The sequence below is a fragment of the Papio anubis genome, chromosome 4, assembly GCF_008728515.1.
Source record: "Papio anubis isolate 15944 chromosome 4, Panubis1.0, whole genome shotgun sequence".
Classification (NCBI taxonomy): Eukaryota; Metazoa; Chordata; class Mammalia; order Primates; family Cercopithecidae; genus Papio; species Papio anubis.
Genome location: NC_044979.1, coordinates 33,593,504 through 33,616,285, shown reverse-complemented (window position 1 = coordinate 33,616,285; position 22,782 = coordinate 33,593,504). Strand labels below are relative to the sequence as shown.

The 22,782-nt window shown below is 38.3% G+C and overlaps 1 protein-coding gene across 1 annotated transcript; it reads right to left on the bottom strand.

Moving 5' to 3' along the window:
* Positions 1-1,782: 1,782 nt before the first annotated feature.
* C4H7orf77 (chromosome 4 C7orf77 homolog) lies at positions 1,783-20,377 on the bottom strand. The gene is made up of 4 exons (XM_003896537.3): positions 16,087-20,377; positions 13,433-13,489; positions 6,454-6,527; positions 1,783-2,053 (listed from the first exon to the last, which is right to left on the bottom strand). The coding sequence occupies exons 1-4, from the start codon at positions 16,165-16,167 to the stop codon at positions 1,993-1,995; spliced, it is 273 nt and encodes a 90-aa protein (XP_003896586.1). The 5' UTR covers positions 16,168-20,377; the 3' UTR covers positions 1,783-1,992.
* Positions 20,378-22,782: the final 2,405 nt, after the last annotated feature.

The following is a 22,782-nucleotide window of genomic DNA, read 5'->3' as shown; positions in this document are numbered from 1 at the left end:
ATTTAAAAAGAATACTGTTCAGTTAGAATTAACCAAACTATTGGATTCAGTAATGCTTTTCCTTCCACCCATAACACATGGACTGCCAAAGGGCTGCCCAGTTACTGACAGGTTACTCCATAGGAGACTCAGGCACTTCTGCTTCCAGCCCTCTCCTCCAGTAGTGTTGCTTACCAGAGTCAAAACCAGTTGTGTCTGCTTCTTTACTTGTGAAAGTCACTTGTACTTGTCATTGTAATTATGCAAATTAACATTATATTAAAAAGTGATGAGATATGATTATGAAAATAAAGTCATTTCTGTAAATGTTTCAGAAAGATTTGATTTTTAAAATGTTAAGTTAGATGTAAGAAAACTATAAAATGTTATGATAAAAAGTTAAAAATGCTTATGCTTTTAGATTGCTTTATTAAGTGTTAAGTTCTTAACTTTAATGAACACCAAACTGGAAACGTAAATGATATGTTATAGGTGTGTGGTCTATGCAAAAAAGAAGGTAAGGACCTTCATTCAGGAAATAGAACTCATGTTATTGGCCTCATCCCAAAAGCTTGGTGAATAAATGAACATTTATATATTTTAGATTAAAATAAGTATTTAAGGTATATATTAACTTTTCAATGATTCCTTACTTTCACTGCTTTTTAATTCTGTAACCAAATACAGATTCTAATAGAGTTAGATAAGAGAATTCCCATTATAACTATTTATTTACAAGCCCAAGTGTTAATCATCCTGTGGCCCCTTTCCTACTACCTATTATACTTCAATTTCAAACCCTTTCCTGCCAAATATTTATTTTATAATCAACCATATATAGATACCCTTTGAACTTAAAACCTGAAAGAAAACAGTCTGAAAACAATTATCTTGGAAGTTCCCATAACAAATCAGCCTTCAATCCTGACTATTATTCTAGGCACTGTTATTTGTATAGGGAATTCCTTTTTTGGTCAAGTCTATACATTCACCCAGGTTTGTAGCCCCACGCAGAGCTTAGTATTATTACTCTAGTTTATAGCTTTAGAAAATTTTAAAAAGCAACAACACATCTTCACCAAATTATGTAAAGTGTTACTATTTCCCAGAATGGTTTGTGGGGGAAAAAAGTACATATACATATAACTATTTAAGCACTTACTAATTTAGCAAATATTTACCTGCTATCTGTTACGCAAAAAACAGTGAGGTATATTTGCACATTTACAAAAATACAGCTACTCTGTAAGGAAGCTTGATATGTCTATTGTCCAAGCTCTAGGAAAGATGTCTTTTGATTATTTTATTTTTGTTATGTGTGTGTGTTTTTTTGTTTGTTTTTGAGTTGGAGTCTCGCTCTGTCACCTAGGCTGGAGTGCAGTGGCACAATCTTGGCTCACTGCAACCTCTGCCTCCTGGGTTCAAGCGATTCTCCTGCCTCAGCCTCCCGAGTAGCTGGGATTACAGGTGCATGCTGCCATGCCCAGCTAGTTTTTTGTATTTCAGTAGAGACAGGGTTTCACCATGTTGCCCGGTCTGGTCTCGAACTCCTGAGCTCAGGCAATCCACCAGCCTCAGCCTCCCAAAGTGCTGGGATTACAAGTGTGAGCCACCACGCCCGGATCTTTTGATGATTTTAAACCAATAGGTATAAAATAGACTATGTAAAAAGGGAAGTGAAATCTAACGGTACAGCTTAGAAAAATCCTCAGATAAAAGCATTTTTCCCAGAAAAACAATAGCAAATGATTTAATTTTTAAAAGATGGCCAAGAAAGACCAAAAGAAAATCAAAATACCATGGGAAACTCTCAAGATTTAGGTTAAAGGTTATTTTAATCTACAGTTAATATCTCAAAAATTCTTCGTGATTTTCTACTAAAATTGGTACACTGAAACAATGCCTGACATATTTTCTCACTATATGTCTTCAACAATGCATGGTTGCTAATGACAGCATTTGCTCATGAGCCTTCCCTGCAAGAGAGAGAAAGCCCCTGGGGTGGAGAATTTTCTACAACAGCAGACCTGCCATAGCGGATCTGTCAGAGTGAGTCAGACAGGCATTCTGCTCCCTAAGGATGACAAGAAAACAAATAAAAATAAAAGAAAATGCAAACATTTTCATAAAAGGCATTTGGCAAATTAGTAGCTGCCCTAAGGAATTCAAAGCAAGGGCAGAAACTATTAGCACTTCATTCACAAAAATGTTTTGATTTCAATATTTCAAATAGATAAATTAAACTATGTATTATGTCTTCTGATAGTTCTGCACAAATACATTTTGTGGAAACTTGGCCAACATTACAATGATTTCATTCACACACAGCTCATGCTCATTTTTCTTTTTTTTTTTTTTTTTTGATACAAATACCTGTCAATTTCTACTACTGCAAGGCACAGTGCTAGGCACTAGGGAATGCAAGGATGAGCAGAAACCAACAAGGACTCTATCTCCATCTTGCAGAGCCCACACAGTTTAATGAGGATGGGGAGGCAGGCGTAGTAATTAAAAGTTCCTATAAGCACATGAGAAATTGCAATGGGCACAAATCTGAAGGAGAGATATGTGGTGCTTAGAATCTATGATTGGAGTATTTTAACTAAACCAGAAATTGAAAACAACTTCTATAAAGAAGTTCTGAAGGACCCTTAGATATTAACTAAGCAGGGAGGGGAAAGGTTATTGTGGGCAGAGGAAACACCCATGTCCTAAGGCATGGTGGCAGGAAACGGTATGATCAGTTGAGGGGGCTGAAAGGAGGTCATTGTGGCTAACGTGGAGAGTGCCAAGGCACTGCGGCATGAATGGGGCTGAAGACATGGGGGATCCACATCCTAAAGGGCCTCAGAGGCATGATACAGAGTTCTGTCTCCACCCTGAGAGAGAAATAAAGTCAATGAAGCATTTAAGGGGCGTGTGTCTGCATGTGTGTGTCTGCTTGTGGGGGTGTCATGCTGTTTGAGAGACATGACATGATCAGATTTGTTTTTATTCTTTATTTAATCAACTCTTAATTTTACCAACAGACAGCTATCCTGCTAACAGTTTCTGCATATGGTAAGAGTAATTGGGGTTGAATACAAAGTGGTTTTACATCTAGACTGTGGAAAGTACAAATAAGTCTACATAAAAAGAAAATCACAAGTTTTGCATGTTTTTATATGTAACACAATGCAACTGAATGACTTTTTAAAATGTACAATTTGTATTCAGAGATAGTATAATTTGCTATTCTTAACATGAAGAGAATCAAGGAAAATCGCCTTCCTACTAAAACCAATTAAATATTTGAATCGCCTTTAAGCATGTACATTACACTCTTGTTCCTGCTCAATATAATGAGTAAAATATCCTGTACCCACCAGTATTAGGTACATGCAAAGAGGAATAGTGTCCCCCTTTTTTCCTGGGAACGTAGGAATAGTAAATGCACAAGAGGTTAGAAATATAAAAATTCTGAATCCATTCTGGGTATAGCATGCTGAATAATGCACTGAGTAATAACACACAGAATGACAATAACAATAGCTTGCTGTTATGAGTGACTTTAGTAATAAAAAGAAATCAACCCATAGAATATTATCATTTCAAGTCAATCTGGTAACATAGCAATATACCTATAGAATTATGGACAAAATTATACATGTCATAACATTCCAGTTTTTAATTGATTGAGTGCATGTTATGTGCTAGGTGTTTCCAACATTTCATATTATCTTTGTGAGATAGTTGTTTGCAGGAGGGGTACTCACAGAGCTTGACGCCCAGGCCTGCTGAAGCCTGAGTGTGAGTAATAGAACCTCACTTCATCCCACCTCCATGTAAACACTCAAGAAGGTGCTAATTTTGTTTTGCAGTAGTTATTTGCACCTAGTGAGGAAGCAGGCCTGTAGCCAGAATCTCCAGAACAGCCTAGCTGATACCATGAAGAAAAAGAAAAAAAAAAGAGAAAGGCAAAGGAAGCTTCTCCTACCTGATGGTGTTCTTGCTCCATTTAGGCAGTATCATCTGAAGCTATGTAATTTCACTGCAATGCTGAGGTCATATGAGAAGTCACAACTGCCTCTGAAACCTCACTGTGCTAACTCCTGTTTTACGTGTCTGTTCTCTGTTTTTTCTGCCTCTCTGGTTTCCTAACCATTTGCCATTAAAATCTTCTATCTGTCTATTGACTGCATTTCCATCCTATTGTGACAATATAGAAAGTATTACACTCATTTTATAAATAAAGACACTGAAGCCCTAAGCATAACAGTCACTCATCCAAATTAACCAGCAATAATACTGAGGTTCTAATAAACACAACTGTGCCCTTTGCCTATGTAACCGTTAGGAAAGGGCGAGAAGGCTGAAGACACACTTACAGGGTGAAGAGAAACAAAAACCAATTCTATAAATGTGTAATCATGACACTGTGTGGAGAAAATTTAGGTTGTTTCTTTTGATATCACACATGAAAATCATATATGATAATATGAATATGTTTATTTTACCATCAAATAAGCTCTATGAATACAGGAAATGTGTCTATTTCATTCACCTATTTAAGGCCAGTGTCAAGCAGAGCCCTGCATGTCATAGTCACTTAATGCTTAAATTTTTAAATTTTCAAATGCCCATTGATTTAAATTATTTCATTTCTTCATTAAGGTGAAAAATGTAGTTTGGTTATTTGAGGACTATAAGTGATGTTTCTGTAAGGATTTCTTGGATGATACTAATATTTAAATTGGTGGACTTTGATCAAAGCAGATTGCTGTCTGTGGGTGGGCCCCATCCAATCAGTTGAAAGTCTAAATAAAGACTGCCCTTCCCAAGCAAGAGAGGATTCTGCCAGCAGTCTGCCTTTAGATTTCAACTGCAATACCAGCTCTTCTTTAGACCTCCTGCCAATTTAGTGAGCCAATTTGTCCAAGTAAATTTCTCTCTCTTTCTACACACACATACACATGCACACACACATACAGCCTATTGGTTCTGTTTCTCTGGAGAACCCTGACATAATACAATTAATATTAGCGTAACTTTTTAAGAATATGGGTATTTCAGTATAAACAATCTTAAATGATGTACAGACTATTAAGATGGGGTGGAAAGAACATGAAGTAGAAAAGTCACAGGGCCAGGTCCAAGACTTCTCTATTTATTTATTCATTCACTTATTTATTCATTATATACTTTCTGAGCATCTATGATAACCCCAGACACTGTTCCAGGAGCTGAGGGTACAGTGGAGAAGGAGGTTGACCAGCTCCTTCCTCTTATGCTTGTTTAAAACTAGTGGAATAGATGAACAATATATAAGTCAACAATTGTGTTAGTCAGAGATCCCTAGAGAGACAGAACTAATAGGATATATGTATATATGAAGAGGAGTTTATTAAGGAATATTTTCACACAAACACAAGGTAAAGTCTCACAACAGGCCCTCTGCAAGCTGAGGAGCAAGGAAGCCAGTCCAAGTCCCAAAACTTCAAAAATCGGGAAGCTGACAGTGCAGCCTTCATCTGAGGCCAAAGGCCCAAGAGCCCCTGGCAAACCACTGGTGTAAGTCCAAGAGTCCAAAAGCTAACGAACTTGAAGTCTGATGTCAAGGGCAGGAAGCATCCAGCACAGGAGAAAGATGGAGGCTGGAAGACTCAGCAAGTCAAGTCCTTCCAATTTCTGCCTGCTTTACTCTAGCCACGCTGGCAGCTGATTAGCTGGTGCCCTCCCAGTTTGAGGGTGGGTCAGCCTCTCCCAGTCCACTAAGTCAAATGTTAATCTCCTTTGGCAACACCCTTACAGACACACCCAGGATCAATACTTTGCATCCTTCAATCCAATCAAGTTGATACTCAATAGTAACCATCACAAGTAAACAGACGAGTTACTTTCAGAAAATAGAGAAAAAATAAAACAGGCAGGTATGATACAGAATTCTTTAGAGTGGGTAATCAAGGAAGGCTTCTCCGAAGAGGTGACTTTTGAGTGGAAAGATGACTAGAAATAAGAAGCCAGCCATGCCAAGATCTGGAGTCAGAGCGTCTCAGGCAGAGGAAACAGCAAGTACGAAGTCCTGGAGGCAGGAGAGTATTTGCCCAGAGTACCTGATACAAATTCCTTGGCCTCTCTGAGCCATGGTTCTTCATCTGTAAATTAAGGGTGATGAGACATACTTAAAAAGTTGCTGTTAGAATGAGATGTTTATAAAGTCTGAAGCACAACTTTGGCATATAAAAGAAACTTGAGAAATGGTCATTATTAAGGGAGTGTAGTAGAAAGATATAATTTAAACTGGGAGCAGGCGAGCACACAGAAATGACTTTCAAGGACATTGGAACTAAACTTTGAAGGATGAACCAGAGGAACCAGAGACTGTCAGATGGTGAAGGAGGAGAATATTCTAAGCAACATTAACAACACACATGTACACCATGCACGCACACACATGCGTGGGCATGCACACACACACATCACTCATATCCTTACTTCACTGTGGTTTTGTTGCTGGTGAGCATGTACAGATTCTTGACTTCACCGCACAAAAGAATTTGAGAGCAAGCCTAAAGTAAGTAAAGTTTATTGCAAAGCAAAAGTACACTCTGAGAGGCAGAGCAAGCTACTCAGAGGGAGACAGCAGTTAGTGCCTCAAAGGAATTCCTTTTATAGAAGCTGTACATACATTTTCATAAAATACGACCTGGAAAGGTCAAGTATGCAAAGGCAGACCTGCTGCTGGAGCACGCGCTTAGCTGTAACACACATTGCATGTATCATGCCCTAACACAAATCGTGTGTATCATGAGCATATAAAATCTCCACCTACGGGTGCTTTTTTTTATTATTATTATTAAAATTAGGAAAACGTTACTAAAAGCGAAACCTTCAGCCTAGTTGCATATGCAGGACACCAGAGAAGCCCCTGGCCACCCCCTTTCCTTTCTCCTCCCCCTTTTCTTCCCCCAAGGCAGGAATTTGTACCTAATAGCTTCTCTGGTGCTGATTGCTTGGAGAATGGGGAAATTCCATCAGGAATAAGAAACTTCTATTCTCTTTCCCAGGCCACACTGGATGTCAGGAACTTGTAACTATCTGGTTGGTGGTCTGCTGGTATCCTGCAGGACTGCTTATCTTGCAAAAGAGGTACTGATGCACACGAGGATGCAAGGGATGTAGAGCTGTCTATGGAGGGCCCTGTGGGGCTTCACACAAGGGTGTGTCCGGAATTGGTGGGTTCTTGGTCTCACTGACTTAAAGAATGAAGACGTGGACCCTCGCGGTGAGTGTTACAGTTCTTAAAGATGATGTGCCCGGAGTTTATTCCTTCAGACGTTCAGATGTGTCTGGAGCTTCTTTCTTCTGGTGGGTTTGTGGTCTCGTGGGCTTCAGGAGTGAAGCTCTAGACCTTCACAGTGAGTGTCACAGCTCATAAAGGCAGTGTGGACCCAGAGTGAGGAGCAGCAAGATTTATTGCAAAAAGTGAAAGAATAAAGCTTCCACAGCGTGGAAGGAGACCCGAGTGGCTCCGCAGCCTGCTTTTATTCCCTTATCTGACCCCACCCACATCCTGCTGATTGGTCCATTTTACAGAGAGCTGGTTGGTCTATCTTAGAGTTGATTGGTCCGTTTTGAAAGAGTACTGATTGGTGCATTTACAATCCTTGAGCCAGACACAGAGTGCTAGACGGAAAAGTTCTCCAAGTCCCCACTAGGTTAGCTAAACACAGTTAGCTAGATACAGAGTACTGATTGGTGTATTTACAAACCCTGAGCTAGACACAGTCACAGAGTGCTAGTCCTCCAAGTCTCCACTAGGTGGTTAGCTAGTTACAGAGTACCAATTGGTGTATTCACAAACCCTGAGCTAGACACAAAGTGCTGATTGGTGCATTTACAATCCTTGAGCTAGACACAGAATCACAGAGTGCTAGTCCCCCAAGTCTCCACTAGGTTAGCTAGGTACAGAGTGCTGATTGGTACACATACAATCCTCTGGCTAGATATAAAAGTTCTCCAAGTCCCTATCCAGTTTAGGAGCCCAGCTGGCTTCACCCAGTGGATCCTGCACTGGGAGAGCAGGCAGAGCTGCCCCCCAGTCCCGAGCTGCCCCTGCACTCATCAGCCCTTGAGCTGTCGATGGGAGGGGGCCAGGGAGCAGGGGGTGGCGCCCCTTGGGGAGGCTCAGGCCGTCGGGAGCCCACCGCAAGAGGAGGAGCTCAGACATGGCGGACTGGAGGTCTCGAGCCCTGTCCCGCGGGGAGGCTGCTAAACCCAGTGAGAGTTTAAGTGTAGCGCCAGTGGGCCAGCACTGCTGAGGGGCCTGGTGCAAACTCCGCAGCTGCTGGCCCCGGTGCTAAGCCCCTCAGTACCCTGGGCTAGCAGCTCTGGCTGGCCACTCCATGTGCGGAGCCCGCCCAGCCCGGCCTGTACCTGCCAGAACTCGCACTGGCCTGCCAGCACCCTGGCAGCCCCGGTTCCTGCCCGTGCCTCTCCCTCCACACCTCCCCGCGAGTAGAGGGAGGCAGCTTCCCCCTAGCCAGCCCAGAGAGGGGCTCCCAGGGTGCCGTGGCAGGCTGAAGGGCTCCTCAAGCACTGCCAGAGTGGACACCAAAACCAAGGAGGCGCCGAGAGTGAGGGCTGCTAGCACATTGTCACCTCTCAAGGGGACAAAGTCAGTATGGCCGCTGATATGGTTTGGCTCTGTGGCCCCAACCAAATCTCATCTCGAATTATAATCCCCAGGTAACAGAGGAGGGGCCTGGTGGGAGGTGATTGAATCATGGGGGCCGATTTCCCCCTTGCTGTTCTCTTGATAGTGAGTGAGTTCTCTTGAGATCCAGTTGTTTAAAAGTGTGTGGCACTTCCCCCTTCTCTCTTTCTCTCCTGCTCCTCCATGGTAAGACCTACTTGCATCCCTTTTGCCTTCCGCCATGATTGTAAATTTCCTGAGGCCTCCCAGCCAGGCTTCCCGGACAGCCTGCAGAATTATGAGTCAATTAAACCTCTTTTCTTCATCAATTACCCAGTCTCAGGTAGTTCTTTATAGCTGTGTGAAAATGAACTAATACAGCTCCCTAATCTTACTTATCCTGCCTCAGTTTGATTGTTGTGTTTAAATTAAAATCACCCTACTTTGAAATTATAACAAAACCACAAAATTTTATTAATTTACATGCCAAATCTTTCAAAACTCGTAGGTCTACTTTATATAGCTCGCAATGCAGAAAGGAAAAAGGGAAAGAGAGAGAAAAATATAGAATATGAATGGCAGAGATAAAAAGTCAAGAGACACATGGAGAACAAAGATAGAAGAAGTAAGTGAATGAAGAGGCATCCAGGAAGGAAGAAGCGTGTGGATTTAGGGAGAGATGGAGATGATGGTAGAGGGAAAAAGAGGCCAAAAAAGGCGGAGGAGGAGGAAGCCGAATCATCCAGTTGTCTGGAGCTGAGCAGACCAGGCAAAATGGCAGCATGCTAACCTTGAAAACATTCTGGAAAAAATTGCTTAATAAAATGTATGTATTAGTTTCTGAAAAAATTATCTTTGACATTCTGACTGAAGGAATTCATGTTCCTCATTCAATATGGAAGCAAAACAAAATGTATTTCCATGCAACAGAAATATTTCTCACATAACAATTTTTTTAATTCAAGAAACCAGGAAGGAACTTTGCCATGAGAAAAATGGAAGTAATTTCTACTGGCCTATCACTCGTAAACTATTTTTCTTCCCCATTTCTTTTCCTTTACTTTCTATTCCACCATACTGCCTTATCTGGTCATGTGTGTATCTCTCTCTCTATTTAATATATACTTTCATTTTTCTTTCTTTTCCCTCAAAACATACATTCCCTCTTCAATCATTTTGTGAATGTTTGAAATCTATTAAAACATACCATCGTTGGCTGGGCACAATAGCTCCTGCCTGTAATCCCAGCACTTTGGGAGGCCGAGGCGGACAGATCACGAGGTCAGGAGATCGAGACCATCCTGGCTAACACGGTAAAACTCTGTGTCTACTAAAAATACAAAAAATTATCCAGGCGTGGTGGCAGGCACCTGTAGTCCCAGCTACTCAGGAGGCTGAGGCAGGAGAATCCCTTGAACCCAGGAGGCGGAGGTTGCAGTAAGCTGAGATCACACCACTGCACTCCAGCCTGGGCGACAGAGCGAGACTCCATCTCAAAAACAAACAAACAACAACAACAAAAAATATTATTTCAACATGATAACCTATGTTTACTGATTATGTTTTTATTTATTCCTGAGAAAAATTAATGTGAACTGTTTATTTTATCACAGCTCAATATCAACCCTGATTTTATTGTTAGCTCATTGCTAAAACTAAGAAATGTCCATTGACTTGCTGAAAGCAATAGCATAATGCTTCTACTTTTGTCATTAATGACAGTGATTGTGATAGATGAGCACCTCAAAATTTCTGTGTGTAAACATAGAACTAACTCAGAAAATTTTTCTTTAAAAAATATACCCACCTGTTATTAATATAGTCACTACGTAAATAGTTATTCTGTCTTAAGGTAGAGGAGTATGCAACCTCAGTATCATTGTTTACTAAAAAAAAATTTTCATGCTATCCATAATGCTTTTAGTAAAAAAGGGAGGCTCATAACAATTGTAGTGCAAATTAAAGCTGAATTTAAAGAAATACATAATTCTAATTGTTGAATTCCAAAAATAAATAGCCCAAATCATTCTTTAAAAAGTGCAGAGGCAGTTCAAACATCAGCATTCCAAGATCATGAAAAAAAATTTTTTTTTTTTTTTAGAACTCTCTAAAAGTCCACCACATGTTCACAGCTGTGGCATCTTCCACCTCCTAGAATCTTACCCAGGAGTAAAGGCTTTCCTAACTCAGCAGCCTTAAAGACCTGCCCAGAGGAAGCTGGTCCAGAAGGCGCTCTCCTGGTTAGTGTAGTTTGTCCAGTCCCTAAGGCGACTTGAGATTGTAGGCTGAGAGTGCATTTGGATGGGTTTACTAAATGGAAAGCCCTCTTTTTTTTTTTTTTTTTTTTTTTTTTTTAAAGTTCTGAGTGGATGCTGTAACTTTAGTCTTCCTCCAAAACTATTTGGAATCTCTGAAAACCTTCACAAACTCAAGAAAGGACCTAACTATGTTTCTCATGGTCTCCAAACGCAGCATTGCCAAGATGCTGCTTGAACTTGTAGGGTGTTTTCTCTGACTGGGCTGCCTTCTGGCGCCTGATTTTTTTCTGCAAGATTAGTTCAGAATACTGTGGGGAAGAGCTCCCTCACCTGGCTCGCAGAAGGTAATGCTACTGGGTACGATTGCCTGAGTAGGCTAACTGCTTCCAGAAGCCAAACTGTTTAATTTGATCACGTGAAGTTTGCACTTCAGTTTGGAGAGATATTTTCTATATTTATAGTGCTTGATTTGTAAGTCCAAGTTTCGTATATAAACAAATGCATAATTAAAACATCCATTCTAGATTGCTTGTATAAACAAAATGTATAATTTGCACATTGACTACAGATTTTCTTCAGAAAAACAACAATTACTTCATATGTGAGTTTGAAACTAATAGAAATCTGTTCAGCTGTGATTTATGTGCACTTCCAAACTGAGATTGTTACAGAGGAAATTGTGGCAGTTAATCAACATGCAAATGACATGTTTATGTATGACTTAAAATGAATTTTGACAGAAGTATGAATGCCAAATTTAAAGCTTTAGCCTTGCAATGAAAATTACACAAACCACAGAAAGATCTGACTTACCTACAGAAATATTGAAGTCAAGAGTTTTAATTAATGCTTGCCAGATTAATACTTTTCACTTGTTGATAAAACTCAAAATGCTAGAAGTAAAAAAACACTTTTGTACTCAAAACCTTTTCCGTCACCTTCATCTACAACATGTTATATTATTCATTCTAGTAAACAGTTTTTAGGCATGTCTTCAGAATTTAAATGAGTATATCTATGATATGGTTTGACTTTGTGTCCCCACCGAAATCTCATCTTGAATTGTAATACCATAATCCCACGTGCTGTGGGAAGGACCCATGGGAGGTAATTGGATCATGGGGGCTGTTTCCCCCATGCTGTTCTCGTGATAGTGAGGGAGTTCTCATGAGATCTGATGGTTTTATAAGCATCTGACATTTCCCCTCCTGGTACTCATTCTCTTTCTTGTCACCCTCTGAAGAGATGCCGTCTGCCTGATTGTAAGTTTTCGGAGGCCTCCCCAGCCATGCAAAACTATCAGTCAATTTCTTTTCTTAATAAATTACCCAGTCTCAGGTATTTCTTCATAGCATTTCTTTTCTTAATAAATTAAGTATTTCTTTTCTTAATAAATTACCCAGTCTCAGGTATTTCTTCATTGTATTAGTCTGTAAGAACAGACTAATACAATCTAAGTGGCCATACTGACAGAATTATTTTTCTCTGTTTATGAATATTTGAAGAAGTACTACAGTTTCTGAATCTCAAACATAAAAGTTCTTTTCACATTTATTAGGAACTTTACAAGGTTTTAAATAAAAGGAAGCAGTTGGTATGAAAAAGTGAGATGAAAACAGAAACAAAAAAGTAATTAAAGCAATTCTCAGTAATGTCCTTCACCTGTGCTTTATTTAATTCTCACACTGAATTGAAAAATCCTCAAATTAATATGAATTAACATTTATTGAGTGTTCCACAAGTGTTAGCTACTATTATGTACTAGGCACTGTGCTGATTGCATTACATTCTTTATCCCCTTTAAACCTCAAGACTTCAAGGAAATTTAAGCAAATTGAGGCCAAAAGAGTTAAATAACTTGACCAAACTCACACTGCCAGGAAGTGGTGGAGCTGTATTTTCAACCAAGGTCTGGTTCTAGACCCCATGGTATTAACCGCCACCCTATACATTTCAGACTAAATGATTTATTAACAGCTATGATTTCTCTGACAATGTTTTGACATTTCTTGAGTACACTACTGGTTAATGAATTTGGTGTGGAACTGAAGTTAGAGTTCACAGAGCCAGGATAGCACATAAAATGCCAACAAGAAAAGAGCCCCAAAAGGAGAAATATTAGCTTTGGATGTGAGAGACAACAGAGCATCAAAAGGGGATAACTAGAATGAAGACAAGTGAATTTGGTCAGATCTGGGCATAGATTAACTTAAATGACAAGGCTTCAGTATAGATAATGGGATGGGTGTAAGAAAATTCTATATATATACACATATGTATATATAGGTATATAATGTAGTTATGAGGTGGAGAAGAAAAAAATAGTAATCCAAAAGGTGAAGGTGGAAAGAAGGAAAAGAGAAGAAAAAAAGGAGAGTAAAATGTATTTAGAACTTTCCACGGGATAAGCATTTTTATGTCACTGTATATAATTTTCATATTAACTGCACATAATAACTCAGAATACTTTTTCTCATTTTTAAAGATGAAAGTACTAAACAACATTTTGGAGAAGACTTACCTGATAGACTCTGAAGAGCCAAGACTTGAACTCACATCCTTTGATTCCAATGCTGTCCTGTGGGTTTAAGCATAAAGAGGGAGGGAACTAAAGAGAGATATCCTAGATGATTTTGAATAGGTATCATTTGGTTGCTATATTGAAAATATTTTGAATATTACTTATAGTTATGACACGTATTTATTAAACAAAATGGAAAAAAAATTTCTAAAATTTCCTCCTGTTTGTAAGAGAAAAATATGTATACTTTTCTTACAAATTGGAATGCATTTTTATAATTCTGAAAATGAACTTTTTCATTTCTGTTTATACCATCGTAGAAAAGGAGAATTATGCTTGAAATAGAGTCTATCAGGCATTGGTATAGATCCCTTTCTGCATCATTTGGGTCCAAAGGAAGAGGAAAAAGGATAAATCGTGACCAGCTAAGAGATCCAATAGATTGCAGGAAATTAGGAGGTGCACACTTTTCATTTGGAGATACTATTTTCTTTGTTTGGATTTACAGCCCAAAAGTATCTAAGATAGGGGTGTGTGTGTGTGGGGGGGGGGGGTGTGTGTGTGTAACCTGGAAAACATTAAGTCAGGAGTATGCACCATGGTCATTGTGTCCTGGGCACCAGATAAGGTTCCAGTTCCCCAGATGGTGAGCACCAAAGGTTGCAGTGAGATCTCCGCTTATTCCCAGATACACTTGCTATGAGGTGGCAGGTTAGATTTGCTCTACTTTTGCTCCTCTTCTACTTGCTTTACATGGGGTAGAAATCTCCCAATGTTTGTGAAGACTGACTGTCACTATTTCATATTTAACTGCACTGGTGAAGAGTTTATTTTCCTTTAAAAATGTTTTTATTTTTGTTAAATAACCACTTTGTCATTTTAATGGCAATCTGCATAGATGGAGTTAGATATATGCTAATGTTGTCATCTTAAATCTAAGTTAGTTTTGAGGGAACCATCATCACACATTTTGAATGAAGTTAACATCATCCAAAACTAACACATGTATGTGGGAAATCCTTCAAGTGATTCTTTTTTGCATATTTGCAAACCTAGAGTATATCTCAAAATACTCTCAAGTACATAGCCTTGTATTCATGCAAGAATCAGATTTTAAGTGAGGGATTTTATTTTCCTTCAAATAAATGGATTTAATGTTTCTCTTAATTATGTGTCACAAATTGGACTAAAATCTCACAGGGCCTGCCTACACAGGAATCTAAACAATACCAGTTTAGGGGAAAGTAAGAATTTTTTTTTTTCTTTTAGGTGTTTATTCAAATAACATGTCATTCAAGGGATTCATTTTTAAGTCATTTAAATTATTTTAAGGAGGAAGTCAAATCCTATACAAACCAATAAATTTTAAGTAAATATTTATGAAAGTTCATTTCACTGCCCATGGGAAGGTCACTATTCCTCTTTTACTCGAATTTTCTATACTACTAGGAGAGAAACACTGAAGTCAATGGATAATCAGTATGTGCCCACGAAGGCTGGAAATCATGTTGTTTGGAGACATACATCTACAACCTCACAACTAATCCAAAAGTCACAGACACACACTTATTGATTGCACTTCCTTTCCTTTCTCAAGATTTCCATTTTCTTCTTTTTTTTCTCTTTTTCTTCTTTTCTGTTCCTCATCTCCACGTTTCTTTGTTCTATTTAGTTTTTTCTTCAGGTAATCTCTCAGGTAATCTCAGTTTTTCAAGCATCTTTATTGTGTATTTTTCTGTTAGTCTCTCTTCCCTTTTATATAATCTGACATTTATTCTTTCTCATTTTTGTCCATTATATTATCTGCCATTTCTATCTCCTATTAAAGCAAACTAAATATGGCCTGAGAAGGACTCCATACTTCTATATTTGTGTCCTTGTGGATGAAGTCTTGGTCAATCCCTGCAGCCATATTTCAAACAGTTATACACTGCAGAGCGTTCAAACTGCGTTCAATAAAGCAAACTCCAAGCTGTAACCAATCCAGCTGTTTCTTTACCTCACTTTGGATTTCTCTACCTCACTTTACTTTTTTTGCCTATAACTTTGTTCTGGCCATGAGGGATGCCTGGAGTCTCTCTGAGTCTGCAGTGATTCTGGGGGCTTCTCGATTCACGAATCGTTCATTGCTCGATTAAACTCCTTTACATAGAATTTGGCTGAAGTTTTTCTTTTAATACTCCTGTCCTTATTGTCCCCATTTTCTCCTTTATAATTCCAACCACCCACTTTATCCCTCTCCTCTTTCCCCCAAGGATAAAGCACTACTGCAATTCCACTTTACCTCCCATGATAAGTAGATTCCACTGTTGTTTCTTCCTTTGTTTTTGGTTTTGCTTTCGCAATTCTCTTTCTTTCCCAAGGAATAGAAAACATTTAATTAAGAAACAACATTCAGATTTATCATTTGCTCTAGTAAGTATGATTGGCATTTTTAACTTTTAACAAAATGATATTTTAACCTTATAAATGAATTATACATACACACACACACACACACACACACATGTTAGAGCAGAGCTCTGTCTTGTTGCTGATGAGAAGTATTTTGTTCTCCATTATAAAATGTACTCTTTCTCTGAGATACACATCATGCTTCTTTGACATAAGCCAGCCTTCTCTTTATTGCCATTGTCTTAAGTTTCTGATCATACCTCCATGTTTGTCAAGGAGTAGATTTCTGCTTCATCCTGCGTGAATTCAGGAGCCTTGATACAAACCCTCTGTGCTCCCATTACTTCCGGTAACTTTTACCATCACTCTCAGGAAGCCCTTGTATCTTTTCTCTCTCAGAAGCAGACTTCCACCTGCTTCACTTGAACGTCTCTCAAGTTAGATACCCAGCATGGTCCTCCTACTGAAACAAGAGTGCCAGCTATACCATCAGAACATCTTTTTTCATGCCTAGCTGATTTGGCTCAAAATTGAGGAGTAGAGAGCCTGACTCTGAAGTGAAAGCAGAAACACTGGGCAGTAAATGATAAAATTTGCTTTGCTCTCAATGGTTTCTGACAACCCCATGGCAGGACTGGGGTGGAAGGAGGAAGGAGATAAAGCGTAAAGCCTTAATACAGCGTGGACCCCAGAGTACTAAACCATCGGAGCAAAGGTGAATGAGAAGTAAATCCTCTCCTTTAGAAAAGGATCACAAAGAAATATGTCTGTCCAGAACTATACCTTCTTAAAGGATTTATAAACATTATCAAGCTTTCTCGTGAGTCTTTAGTTCAAATTATCAGCATTTTTCTTGTCTGAAGAAAGTTTGAGGGGAAATTTTAAGTTAAGTTAGTCCTGGCTTTAGTTTTCTAAAAAACAGAACGTCAAGATATTGAAAAGATAAACCTTAAAATAAAGAAACCCAGAGAAAGGATTACACAGCAGATGTATAGCTGAAAAGCAAATGACTGAATCTGCAGGGAAAAGAAATTACCCAGAATGTGAAAGAATGAGTAAGAAAAGTAAATGACAGAAAAAAAGAAATATTCAGCTATTCAAAGTTCCAGAAAGAATACCAGAGACATTGGAAGAGATGACGGCTAAAGCTTTTCCAGAACTGTTAAGGGACATCAGTATTTAAATTCAGGAAGCTCTATGAATCCCAAGCTGAAAACGATTAACACCTAAAACCGTTATAATGAAATTGCAGGGGCCCCTAAGGGCAAAGAAATTATAAGCTATAATTTTTTGCTGTCAATGATGTCACTGTCTGCAGTCAGGTAGAAGACCCTGAATTTCCCATTTTATAGCATCTACTTTTGGAATGAGAGGCCCTCATGATTGTTGCATCTGTAAATCCTGGTTTGTCTCTCCATCCCACTTTCATCTGCCCCATACCACTTGTTAATAGAAAGACTAACTCCTGCAAACTTATAGTTTCATTCTGCCTCCAGTGAAGTCCTGAAAATCCAGAATCTCAAATACAGCATCTATCTAAAACAGGGTAGAGACTCAACATCTCTCCTTCCCAACGCTGCTCTTTGTGATCCTCTAACTTTACTTTTCAATCTTTGGTGCTTGTCTATGTCCGTTGCATATTCAGCTGACCTCTCAGCACATGCCTCATTTTTGTTTCTCTTTTGGAGCCAAAGGATCATCATTTCTATGAAGCAAAAACGGGACACAAAACTGTACAGGTAGAATGACCTTTAACTCCACTCAGCACATATGAACACACACACACACACACACACACACACACACAGGCACACATACTTGCACACATTTCCAAAGGGCTGTTAATGTTAGGATAGGAGAAACCACTGGTAGGACATCAGGAGAACTGGAATTTAAAGGAATAATAAAGTGATGAATCAGCAGAGGTTAACTCAGGTAAAGAGATGTCAAAGATATAACTTGGGTAAGAGCAACTACTCTACTAATGAGTTTCCATCTGGGAGATGTCAGAAGAATGTCACTGAAGGAAATTTTTCTGTTTCTTCTGAGTAATAGAGACAAGTTCATTTAGTATGATGTCGTTTAGTCTATACAAACTTCTATTCCTTCTTAACTCTCTCATGAACTGACCTCCTGGTAATTCTCTTCAGTGAAAGCTTCAGGTTCTGATTCTGCCTCAATCTTCATTTTACAATTCAAAAAAAAAAAAAAAAGTGGAAATCTCATGCAGCACTACACCTTGTTTACTTGGCTTTCTGTCTCCAGTGATCTTAGTGATCTTCACCTCCACTCCACTTTAGTTACAGACACTCAATACCATACACTGGGCTTTATCATCACCTGTTATTTCTCCACCTCTGAAATCTTAACCTGAAAGTTCACTGTTTGAGTACAAATTCTTACTCTTCCAGCTACTCTTCCAGCCCTTTCATTCTGTTACTTCCATTAAACCTTAATTTTTACTTCATAGCAATCTCAGCTCTTTTGAATCCACTTCTATGAAATTCTTTTGATATTCACATCCTTTATAACTCAGTTTAGACCTCAATGCTTCCTCTCTTATATTCCAGGTCCTACAATTATACCTCTTAAATATTCCAAGAATCTCCACTCTTCTCTCTATTTCCATTATCACCACCCCAGTTTAGATCACCATTACCTCTCACAGATTACTCAGTAATATCCTCACTGGCCTTCCTGATCCTAATGCTTCCAAACTCCCTTCCCAACTCATTCTCTGCACTGCAATGAGAATTATCTGTCTATCATGCAAATATGGCCATGCCATTCCCTCTTTGAAAGCACTTTAATGACTTCTAGTTGCTTCTGGAATAAACTACATATTCCTAAATATCAGTTACACATTTTTCATGATCTGGGACCTGCTTTCCTCACAAGCCTCTCTCTTAACCTTCTCATTCTATCCCACACAATATTTCAATAGCCTGAGCTATGTTGGGTTTACTGAATTTTCCATGCCCGTTCCCACCTCTAGGCTTTTGCACATGTTTGTTCTTCTTCCTGAAGCAGGATCCTGTACTTCATCCTCTTCCCATGTTACCCTCCCGATCGTAATCATTCCTTAAGTCTTGCCTTAAGAGAACACATCTCTCAGGAAGCTTTCCTTCTGCTCTGAGTTACGCAACCTTCCCCATGTACCTGTACTTCCCCATCACAATACTTAATATAGGATCTCCCAACTGTCTCTTAAATTGTTTGCATCTCTCATTAGATTGAGATAGGTGAGGCAGGCATAGTATCCTCACAGGATATCACAGAGTCTGGACCACATTAGTTGCTCAATAAGTATTGAATGAAAGAAAAAAAAAAAAATTCCAACTCAGAGAGTCAGGTGTGGAGAAATTTAGGAGAAATAACCTTCAATCAGGATACTCATTATGAAATTAGAGGATTTTGATTAGCTTATATACCTGAAGAATATGAAACGTTATCCACCATCCTGGAAGGTTCCTGGAAAAAAATTCATGTTTCTAAAATGATTATAAAATTTTCTTTATATTACATTAAATGTGTATTTATAATCTACAAATTATACACTTTTATCTACACTGAGATTTTCACATGTAATCTCCACACTAGGCACTATAAATTATTGTCTTGATTTTAAATCAGCATTTTTTTCTGAAGAGTTTCCTTCTTATTTGCCTCAACACAATGGAAGGTGATCCAGAGGAACGAGAAACAGTTTTACATCAAATCTCTCATGACTTGCCCAATGATGTACTGCAGGTCTCACTGGGCTCTCTACATTTCTGACAGATTCTCCATCTTCCTCAAAGCACTGGATTTATAGAAATAATGTATATGCCACAGACTTGTCTCCTTAAAACCTCAGTGCTAAATGTGCTTAGGCCGTAAATATCTGAGTTGACAGAGGACATTGATATTCCCCATGCCAGTCTCTTTTCCTATAAAAATGGAAGTGTCAGATTATGATAATTGTCTCTCCATCAGATGCCTATAAAAAACAAATCGAAGGAAGATAAAAGTTAGCAAGAAGTATGTAACAATAAAAAAGAAAATAGCAAGCTATTAAGCTATCCAAGGCTTTCATAACTGCTGTCATTTTGATAACATAGTTCTTAGAGACCATTAGGCCACATCCAGCTTCCCCCAGCTGACAAGTCTGAGGTTCCTGCTGCTCTCACAATTGAGTGATGTGTCTGTATGAACAAGAGAACAGCCTTGTAAGAGGCTTTGTGTTTTTCATAACCACAGGAAAGTTGGTAAGATCTATCTACATTAATAGTTTCAAACATGGATGATCATCACAATTGTTGGGGGGGCGGAATTGTTATAAATTTCTAAATCACATTCCCAATATTCTGGGATCCACTAGGGTCTGTTTTTGTTCATTTGAATATTTTTTTTCCTTGTTTTATTAAAGTAAAACCTTACACACAGTGAAATGCACAGGTTTCTTTTCTTCACCCCTTTAAGTCAGTTAATTATTTATTATTAGCAATCCATTTTAAGTCTTTATTTATTTATTTATTGAGACAGAGTCTCACTCTGTTGCCCAGGTTGGAGTACAGAGGCACAATTATGGCTCACTGCAGCATGGATCTCCCAGGCTCAAGCAATTCTCCCACCTCAACCTCCTGAGTAGCGGAGACTACAGGCATGTGCTCCCACACCTGGTTACCTTTGGTATTTCTTGCAGAGATGGTGTTTTGCTCTATTGCCCAGGCTGGTCTTGAACCCCTAGGCTCAATTAATCCTCCAGTCTCAGCCTCCCAAGGTGCTGGGATTACAGACATGAGCCACTGCACCCAACCTATTTATCTATTTTTGGCTTTTAGCTACACCTATGTGGATTGTTTTTAGTAATTTACGTATAATTACCATATGCATCTTTAAGTTATCACAGCACTTAGAGCTAATATTTAGTCCAACTGACTTAAAATGCTAGAGCTTAACCCCATGATCCTATCTATTCCCATTTTCTGTGCGATTATTGTTATAGATGTCAAATCCATATACACTATAAAACCCATGATACAACCTTATCTGATTTTTTTGATATCAGTTGCATAGCATGCTGACTATAGGTAATAATTGAGTGCTGTACATTTCAATATTGCTAAGAGAGTAAAGTTCGAATGTTTTTATCACCAAAAATGTTAATTATTTGAGGTGATTAATACATTAATTAGCTTAAACATTCCATGCTGTATTAAAAAATCATAACATCACTTTGAACCCCATAAATAGATACAACTATAATTTGTCAATATAAAATTTTAAAACAAAAAATGCAGTTGTCTTTTAAAGAAATTAAGGGAGAAAAAAGGATATTCTTTTAAATGCATTTACTTATTTATCTTTTCTTCTGCTCTTCAATCTTTCCTGAAGATCTGAGTTCTTTAGTCATTATTTTTCTTCAACCTAAAGAAAATTCTTCAGCATTTCTTATAGTGTAAGTTCTGCTCATGGCAAATTATCAACTTTTATTTGAAAAGTCTTTGTTTTGTCTTTGTTTTTGAAAGTTATTATTTTTGGAGATAAAATTCTGAGTTAAGATAATTTTTTTTCAACACTTTAAAGACTTTGTTCCATTGGCCTTCAGTGTTTTTGGTGAGAAGTCAATCGTCTTTGAATCATTGTTTTCCTGTGTCTAATATTCCATCACCCTACCCCGACCTTCTCCCCACACACACCTCTGACTACTTTCAGCATTTCTTTTTGTTTTGGGTTATCAGTAGTTTTATTATGTTATTTAGCGTTTTATATGCATTACTCCTACTGGAAATTCTTGGAGGTTTTTAAAGCCCGAAGTTTGTTTTCAGCCTTAAAAATTCCCCACCATATTTAAGGAATTTTGGCTATTATATTTTTAATATATATTGTTTTCCTCTTTCTCTCTTTCTGTTAACTGGAATTACAAGTATACACACATTAGACGGCTTGATATTATCGCACATATCTCTAAAGGTCTGTTCCTCATCTTCAATGTATTTTTTTCCTCTTTGTTCTTCAAATTGGATAACTTATATTAATCCATCTTCAAGTTCAACTGACTATTTCTTCTGCCATCTCTAATCAACTGTTAAGCCTATCATGTGACATTTTTCTTTCAGATATTTTAATTTCTAGTTTTAGCATTTACATTATGTTCTTTTTTTATAGTTTGCATTTCTATGTTCACTCATTATGACCATTTTTCCCTTATTTATAATGGTGGTTTTAACGGTGTTGTCTGCTGACTCCAGAACCCAATTTGTCTCTGGGTCTGCTGGTCTGTCGCTATCAACTACTTTTCCTCCTGATCCAGTGTCATAGTTTTACTTTGCATATTTTGTGATATTTATTATAGGTTAGAAATTGTGGATGATATTTGGGGGAAATGTTGGATTCTGTTATTGTTCTCTGAGTAGTATTAGTATTCTCTTTTTTTTTTTTTTTTTTTTTTTTTTTTTTTTTTTTTTGATAGCAAGCCATTAAATTATAGGCTGCTCACCATAAACTTCTGAAGGCTTGCTTTACATATCATTAAAGCATGCCTATTTTCATATCTTAGGTCCGATCTCATAGAGTAAATTCTGTGTTACAGTCTTTAATCTGAAAGCATGGTGTTTCAATAGAAAAACCAAAGGTGTTATTTATCAAGCCCTTCTAACTTGTCATGACTCACACTCCAAATGTTTGTCTTCCTTGTTGTGGACAGTAGCTACAATCTCTGTGAAGCCTTTTAAACTTTTAGCTATTGATTTCCACTCAGCTTCTTGGATTCTCACTTATACTTACATAGTCAACAAGGGATTGAGGAAAGTTTATATTTCCATTGTGGTGCTCCCTCCTCTGTAACTCTTTCCTTACTGAAGGGAAATTCTCAGCCACTTAGGTTGTCCCTTGGCAACTCAAATAAAAAACACTGTCGCTTTCTGCTTGAGTTCTTGCTGCCCTGTACTACACAAACTAGAATGGAAAAGCAA